A 9,064-nucleotide genomic window follows, 5' to 3' on the forward strand; every position below is an offset into this window, starting at 1 on the left:
CCAACAATCTCCCCACTACCCTAGATGTTACATGCATGTAAAATAAATAACTCCCACACCCAAGAATTGCTTTACTAATTATCCATTTTTAGTTAAATTCCGAAATTAAGGGCTAGGGTGTAGAATCTTACCTTTTGGTTGAAGACCTTGTGAGTTACCCTTAAGAAATCTTCAAGGTTTGAACAAAGATTAATGAACAAATGACTTAGAAATCCTGATCTCACTCTAGACCACCTTCCTCTCTCTCTCTCTAAAATGTGAGTTTGAACCTTTTAAAATGACCCTTAATATTGTTTTATAAGAATGGGGTCGGGTTTATAAAACTAGAAAAATAAAGCTCCGAAACACGATCTGTGGTCGCATATGCGATCACATAATGCTTCTGCGGTCCGCAAAATGGTCCGCAAAATGTCCCTCCGGAACTGGGCAACTCTGCCTCACTCTGCGGCCATTATGCGGTCCACAGACCTGTTCTACTGTCGCATAATACACCGCAGAACCTCTCTCCGGAAAATTTTCATCCTGGTTCCGCGGTCGATGTGCGGCCCGCAAAATGGTTTTGCGATCGCATAGTGACCGCACAACATCACCCAAACCTTGCCTAGTTTTCTACTTCATTCTGCGGCCCGCAGAGTGATTCTGTGGCTGCATAGTGGGCCGCAGAAATATCTTTTTCTACCAAATATTTTTCTTTACTCCGCGAAGAATCTCTACATTCGTCAACACATAAGCCTACTTTGGCACCACAAAACCCCGGGTTTTTAGGCAAAATTTACGGGGCCTTACATCCTCCCCCACTTAGGATCATTCGTCCTCGAATGAGGGTCAAAATTCACCATTAGCGCACAATGTGACTCAGTTGCTACAACAGACACCAGCAATTCCAATTTTTGACTAACTCCCTAAATTTCCAAAAATTTTCTAGAGTCTCCCCTGTAATTGGGCCTATCCACCTGTTAGAGAATCCCAAAACCAGTCCTAACAACATGTACAGGAACCAACGACAGAACATAACATTACAACAATGCCAACCGTGGCCTCATGAGCAGTATACTACCAAAAAGGAACACCCTTAACATCAACTGTACAATGATACATAATTCACAGAAGGTAACTTTTAGCATTTTCATAGAACACAACTTTATAAATACATGGCTATTCAAACAAATGAGGGTACTTTTTCTTTACTTCTTCCTCGGCCTCCCAGGTGGCCTCTTCAACCTGTTGGTTCCGCCATAGTACTTTTACGGAGGCAATCTCTTTGTTCCTCAACTTTCGGACTTGCCTATCAAGGATGGCAACTGGAATTTCTTCATAAGTCAATTCTTCATTAATAAGCGAGGAAGAAATGATTATGTACGGTCCGACATACCTCGGACTCAATTTCCCTTTCTTACCAAACTACATTACACCCTTCATAGGGGATTTCTTCAAGAACAACCAATCATCTTCTTTGAACTCCAAATACCTGTGACGCACATCCGAATAGGACTTTTGATGACTCTGAATAGTTTTCAACCGCTCCTTAATGATCTTAACTTTTTCCACAGCCTGATGCACGAGGTCTAGCCCTATCAATTCCGCTTCCCCAATCTCGAACCACCTAATGGGAGATCTACATCTACTACCATATAAAGCCTCAAACGGCACCATATGAATGCTAGAATGATATATGTTGTTGTAGGCAAATTCTATGAGCAGCAAATGATCATCCCAGCTACCTTTGAAGTCAAGAACATAAGCGCGTAACATATCCTCAAGCGTCTAAATAGTCCGCTCTGCCTGCCCTTCGGTCTGTGGATAGAAGGTTGTACTAAGATTTACCTGAGTAACCACACCTTGCTTAAATTTCTTCCAAATATTAGCCGTGAACTGTGCCCCTCGATCTGAGATAATATAAACTGGAATGCCATGCAACCTGACTATTTCCTTGATGTACAACTGAGCATATTGTTCCACTGTGTTGGTAGCCTTAACCGGCAAGAAGTGTACTGATTTCGTGAGTCGATCCACAATCACCCAAATCGAGTCGAATTTGCAAGGAGTGCAAGGTAGTCCTACCAGAAAGTCAATGTTAATCATTTCCCACTTCCACATTGGAATTTCTATGTTCTGTGCCAACCTACCAGGCCTTTGGTGTTCAGCCTTCACTTGCTGACAATTTGGACATCTCGCCACATAGTCCGTTACATTCCTCTTCATATAGTTCCACCAATAGTCTTCCCTAATATCATGATACATCTTTGTAGAGCCCGGGTGCACGGAATACCTAGCAGTGTGAGCCTCGGTCATGATTCTTTCCCGGAGATCATCCACATTTGGAACACATAGTCTCCCTTGGTACCTTAGTGTACCATCATCCACGCCAAGAGAAAAGGCCATGATCTTATGTTTTTGAATACCCTCCTTCAATTGTACTAACAACGGATCGTTGAATTGCTTCTCCTTGACTTCCACCACAAGCGACGATTCAGCCCTATTTTGCACAATCACCCCTCCTTCACTAGAGTCCGCAAGAAAAACTCCCAAACTAGCTAAACGATGAACATCCTTGGCCAACGGCCTTTGATATGCCTCCAAGTAAGCCAAACCACCCATAGATTTCCGGCTAAGAGCATCTGCTACAACATTAGCCTTCCCCGGATGATATAGGATATCGATGTCATAATCCTTGAGTAACTCAAGCCATCTTCTCTGCATCAGATTCAATTCCTTCTATTTGAAAATATATTGAAGGCTTTTATGGTCCATGAATATATCCACATGGACCCCATACAATTAATAATGCCAAATCTTCAATGCAAATACCACTGCCGCAAGCTCTAAGTCGTGTGTTGGATAGTTCTTTTCATGATTCTTGAGTTGCTTAGAAGCATTCGCTATCACCTTGCCATGTTGCATTAATACACACCCAAGTACGATCCTTGAAGCATTGCAATATACCACAAATCCATCCGTACCCTCTGGTAGAGTCAACACCGGTGTTGTAGTTAATCTTGATTTCAACTCTTGGAAGCTCCTTTCACAAGCATCTGACCATTGGAATTTAACCGCCTTCTGCGTCAATTTAGTCAACGGAGAGGCAAGAGTAGAGAACCCCTCCACAAACTTTTTGTAATATCCAGCTAAGCCCAAGAAACTGTGAATCTCTATTGGAGTGGTAGGTCTAGTCCAATTCTTCATGGCTGAAATTTTCTGGGGGTCAACCTCAATTCCTTCTCTAGAGACAACATGACCCAAGAACGTAACAGATTCAAGCCAAAATTCACATTTTAAAAATTTTGCATATAACTGGTGCTGATACAGAGTCTGCAAAACTGTCCTAAGAAATCGGCATGGTCCTCCTGACATCGTGAATAAACAAGAATATCGTCAATAAACACAATCACAAAGGAGTCGAGGAAAGGTTTGAAGTCCTGATTCATAAGATCAATGAAAGGGGCGGGCATTTGTTAGCCCGAAAGACATTACCAGAAATTTAAAGTGCCCATACCGGGTCCTGAAAGATGTTTTCGGAATATCCTGCTACTTGATCTTCAATTGGTGATATGCGGATCTTAAATCGATCTTGGAGAAGTACTTAGCACCTTGTAATTGATCAAACAAGTCATCTATCCTTGGCAGTGGGTACTTATTTTTTTATTGTAACCTTGTTGAGTTGCCGATAGTCAATACACATTCTTAAAGCCCCATCTTTCTTTCTTACAAATAGAACTGGTGCGCCCCAAAGCGACACACTCGGCCGGATGAAACCCTTCTCTAACAAATCTTTCCATTGTTCTTTTAGCTCCTTCTATTCTGCTGGTGCCATTCTGTAGGGTGGAATAGATATAGGCTGCGTGCCTGGCATCACATCAATCCCAAAATCAATCTCCCTGTCTGGTGGGATCCCAGGGAGATCATCCAGAAAGACCTCCAAAAATTCATTCACAACAGGCACAGACTCAAGTGTAGGTGCCTTAGCATTGGTGTCCGTAACCCGGACCAAATGGTAGATACACCCTTGCTAATCATCTTTGTGGCCTTAAGGTAAGAAATAAACTAACCCTTCGGCACCACATTATCCCCCTTCCATTCAATCATTGACTCAGTTGGAAATTCAAACCTAACGGTTCTGGTTCTCTAGTCAAGCTTAGAGAAACATGAATAAAGCCAATCCATCCCCATTATTACATCAAAATCGACCATCTCCAATTTGATGAGGTCGGCCATGATGTCTCGACCATGCACCGTGACAACACAATCCCTATAAACCCGCGCGGCCACAATAGACTCACCAACTGAAGTAGATACAGAGAACGGCTCATGGAGTTGTTCTGGTTCTATCCAAAATTCCATAGCAACATAGGGAGTAACATAGGACAAAATGGAACGGGGATCAATAAGAGCATACACATCATGAGATTGGACAATCAATATACCTGTGACAATATATAGAGAAGCCTCTAAACTCTGGCAACCCCTCATAGTATAGAAATGGCTGGGTCCTCCCAAACTCTGTGCGCCACCCCTAGCTGCACCACACCCTACGGGTACTGGGGCGCCTCGAGCTGGAGGAGGTGCTGCGTATGTAGTAGCTGCAGAACTGGCTAGTTGTACTGTGCCTCTACCCATGCTCTGGTGAGACGAACGGCAATCCCTCTGAATATAACCCCTCATACTACACCCGTAGCATATGGGTTGGTCCATGTAGCATGTCCCAAAGTGCATCTTCCCGCACCTAGGGTGCCATGCCCCAAAATCGGGGAGCGCGATCGGCGCTCAACCGAGTGAACCCGACCGAGCAAGCCTGTTAGATTCCTTCTACCCAAACTCATTCATGAATAAAGAGAATATATATTTTCCTTAATTAAACAATAAAGTGGTCATGTCTGCAATTACCAATTCATTTCCAATTGTTTCATCATTTTTAAAGTCTCAATGGACAAGTAATACATCCACAACATAACATAGTTTGTCTTTCCCCAGTACCAATACACAACCCACACTATGTCTACGGAGCCTCTATAGATAAATAAGAGTACATTGATAATGCCGGCAACAAGGCCCCAGCTATACCTCAACCATAATACATAAAGATCAAAAGATACATGACCCCAGGATGAAGTGGGCCTCACCAAGTCAGCTGGGAAGAAGGTGTAGTGCTATCACTGATCAATGTCTCCTGTTGTGGAACCACCTGCATCCATTTAAAGATGCAGTGCCCCCGGCAAAAGGGACGTTAGTACTGTCGAATAGTACTAGTATGAAAACTAAACACCAATTTAAGAATTTAGAAATACAAGATAATTATGATGAACTAGTGCGGTAATAGTATAATATAGATAACCGTCTCAACCATAGCAAGCTTATTAAAAGTTATCAACAACATTTATAGGATTTAAGATGAGATCCTCTACAACCATGTTCACACAAAGCGGCCCCGCCGCCTCACCTCAATGTATGTAGGTGGAGGTGTACGTTCAACACCACAACTCAAATTAAGCGGCCCTGCCGCCTCACCTCAATGTATACGGGTGCATCTATAAGCACAGTACCAAGAACCTACACAAAGCGGCTATGCCACCTCACCCTAATGTATGCGGGTGGTGGTGCCACAACAATTCCAAAACTGTACACAAAGCGGTCGTACCGCTGGACCCCATATAAATAATGACGCCAAACTTTCAATGCAAATACCACTGCTGCAAGTTCTAAATCATGTGTTGGATAGTTATTTTCATGATTCTTTAGTTGCCTAGAAGCATAAGCTATCACCTTCCTATGTTGAATTAATACACACTCAAGCCCGACTCTTGAAGCATCACAATACACCACAAATCCATCTATACCCTCTGGTAGAGTCAACACCGGTGCCGTAGTCAATCTTGCTTTCAATTCCTGGAAACTCTTTTCACAAGCATCTGACCATTGGAATTTAATTGCCTTCTGCGTTAATTTAGTCAATGGAGAGGCAAGAGTAGAAAACCCCTCTATAAACTTTCTGTAATACCCAGCTAAGCCTAAGAAACTGCGAATCTCTGTTGGAGTTGTAGGCCTCGGCCAATTCTTCACAGCTGAAATTTTCTGAGGATCAACCTTAACTCTCTCACTAGAAACTACATGACCCAAGAATATAACTGATTCAAGCAAAAATTCACACTTTGAAAACTTTGCATATAACTGGTGCTGATGCAGGGTTTGCAAAACTACCCTGAGATGATCGACATGGTCCTCCTGACTTCATGAATATAAAAGAATATCGTCAATGAACACTATCACAAAGGAGTCGAGGAATGGCTTAAAATCTCGATTCATAAGATCCATGAAGGCTTCTGGGGCATTTGTTATCCCAAATGACATCACCAGAAATTCAAAATGCCCATACTGGGTCCAAAAAGCTATTTTCGGAATATCCCGCTCCCTAATCTTCAATTGGTGATACCCGGATCTTAAATCAATTTTGGAGAAGTACCTGGCACCTTGCAATTGATCAAACAAGTCATCTATCCTTGGTAGTGGGTACTTATTCTTGATTGTGACCTTATTAAGCTGCTGATAGTCAATACACATTTTCAGCGACCCATCTTTCTTTCTTACAAAAAGGATCGGTGCGCCCTAAGGCGACACACTTGGCCGGATAAAACCCTTTTCTAACAAATCTCTCAATTGCTCCTTTAGCTCTTTCAATTCTGCCGGTGCCATTCTGTAGGGTGGAATAGATATAGGATGCGTGTCTGGCATCACATCAATCCCAAAAGCAATCTCCCTGTCTGGTGGGATCCCAGGGAGTTCATCCGGAAATACTCCCGGAAATTCATTCACAACAGGCACAGACTCAAGTGTAGGTGCCTAAGCATTTGTGTCCGTAACCCGGACCAAATGGTAAATACATCCTTTGTTGATCATTTTCATAGCCTTAAGGTACGAAATAAACCTACCCTTCAGCACTACATCATCACCCTTCCACTCAATAACTGGCTCATTTGGAAATTCGAACCTAACAGTTCTAGTTCGGCAATCAAGCTTGGCAAAACAAGAGTAAAGCCAATCCATCCCCATTATCACATCAAAATCGACCATTCTCAATTCAATAAGATCGGCCACGGTGCCCCGACCACGCAACGTGACAACATAATCCCTATAAACCCGCGCAGCCAAAATAGACTCACCAACTGGAGTAGATACAGAGAACGGCTCATGAAGCTGTTCTGGTTCTATCCCAAATTCCATAGCAACATAAGGAGTGACATATGACAAAGTGGAACCGGGATCAATAAGAGCATATACATCATGAGATTAGACGGTCAGTATACCAGTGACAACATCTGGAGAAGCCTATGATTCCTGACGTCTCCGCATAGCATAAAATCTGTTGGGTCCTCCCAAATTCTGTGCGCCACCCCTAGCTGCACCACGCCCCGCGGACGCTGGGGTACCTCGAGCTGGAGGTGCTGTGGATGTAGTAGTTATAGAATTAGCTGCCTGTGCCGCACCTCTGCCCATATTTCGGCGGAATGAGCGGCAATCTCTCTAAATGTGACCCCTCACACCACACCCATAGCATACTGGTAGGTCCATGAAGCAGGACCCAAAGTGCATTCTCCCACACTTAGGGCATGGAAGCCTCCGCTGCTGAAACCTTCTGTTGGGACGACCTCATTGGTGGGGTCCCCTATTGACCTGACTGTGTCCAGATGACTGTGTACCCATCGAAGACTGGGCAAATGATTGGGATGGTCCTGATGACGCTCCCCTGAATGCCGACCTACCACCACTACCGGAAAAACCACCAAAGTTGCCCGCGGACCGGGCTTTGCTGTTACTCTGATGCTCCATTCTATTCTTCAATTTGCGGGTCTCTGTGGCTTGAGCAAATGCCACCATCTTACCATAGTTCATATCGGAATTCAAGGCAGCTGTAGAGGCCTCATTGATAACCAAAGGGCTAAGGCCCTGTACAAACCGGCGAACTCTAGCCTCCATAGTAGGCAACATATGAATAGCATACTTGGACAGGCACGCAAATTCCATATGGTACTCCCACACATTCATACTACCCTGCTTCAGGCTATCAAACTCAGTGGCATAAGCTGCCTTAGTTTCGGCAGGAAAGAAATGATCCATAAAGGCATCTGTGAACTCACCCTACCTTGCCGGAGGGCTTCCCTCCTCACGAGATTCCTCCCACAACTCAAACCAAGAGTAGGTCACCCCTTTCATACGGTAGGAGGCCAATTCTACTCCCTTCATCTCTGTAGCATACATAACCCGGAGACTTTTGTGCATCTCATCAATGAAGTCCTGGGGGTCCTCCTCGGGATCAGCACCCGTAAACACTGGAGGATCTAACTGAAGAAACTTGTTCACCCTGGAACTAGTAGATTCCCCTAAATGACTAGAAGAAGTAGGCCCAACACTCGATCTCTGGGCCTGAGAAGCTACTAACTGTGTCAACATTTATATGGCTCCCCTAATATCAATATCAGACACACCAGAATCGGAAGCTGGAGCTGGAGGTGGAACTGGTATATCAGTTGGAGGAACTGTTACACCTTCAGTAGGTATAGGGACAGGTGTGGTCTGATCAGTTGTAGTAGAGTCAGGCAGTGTAGTAACTGGAGGAATATTCTCACTCCTCAGGTGCTCACCCGCATCATTAATTATAGGGTCAACTGTCACTCCCGGGGTGATATTGGCTCTTTGGCTAGTTCTTGCCTTCTTCTAAGGTGCCATGTACTGAAAATTAGAGCAACGCAGAAGTTAAAGGAGGAACAATCTTACAACCAGCTTTATCGCACAATCAAGAACACGAAAGAAGTGTATTATTCCTAAATGCCCATATAGCATCCTAATTATAGATGTGGTCGACAACACACCGATAATAAGGACTCTACTAGACACGGCTCCGAGACATCCTAGGACACTTTAAAACCTTAGGCTCTAATACCAAGTTTGTCAAGCCCCAAAATCGGGGAGCGCGATCGGCGCTCAACCGAGCGAACCCGACCGAGCAAGCCTGTTAGATTCCTTCTACCCAAACTCATTCATGAATAAAGAGAATATATGTTTTCCTTAATTAAAC

General features: G+C 43.9%; 1 protein-coding gene across 1 annotated transcript; it reads right to left on the minus strand.

Moving 5' to 3' along the window:
• Nucleotides 1–4,122: 4,122 nt before the first annotated feature.
• LOC138897511 (uncharacterized) lies at nt 4,123–4,614 on the minus strand. Its single transcript, XM_070183484.1, has one exon. It carries the CDS (start codon nt 4,612–4,614, stop codon nt 4,123–4,125), a length of 492 nt encoding a protein of 163 aa, XP_070039585.1.
• Between the last annotated feature and the right edge of the window lie 4,450 nt (nt 4,615–9,064).

The sequence above is a fragment of the Nicotiana tomentosiformis genome, chromosome 8 (assembly GCF_000390325.3).
Source record: "Nicotiana tomentosiformis chromosome 8, ASM39032v3, whole genome shotgun sequence".
NCBI classification, from domain to species: Eukaryota; Viridiplantae; Streptophyta; class Magnoliopsida; order Solanales; family Solanaceae; genus Nicotiana; species Nicotiana tomentosiformis.

Excerpts from the sequence above, each read along its gene's own strand:
- LOC138897511 (XM_070183484.1), bottom strand. The coding sequence starts at position 4,614 with ATGGGTAGAGGCACAGTACAACTAGCCAGTTCTGCAGCTACTACATAC.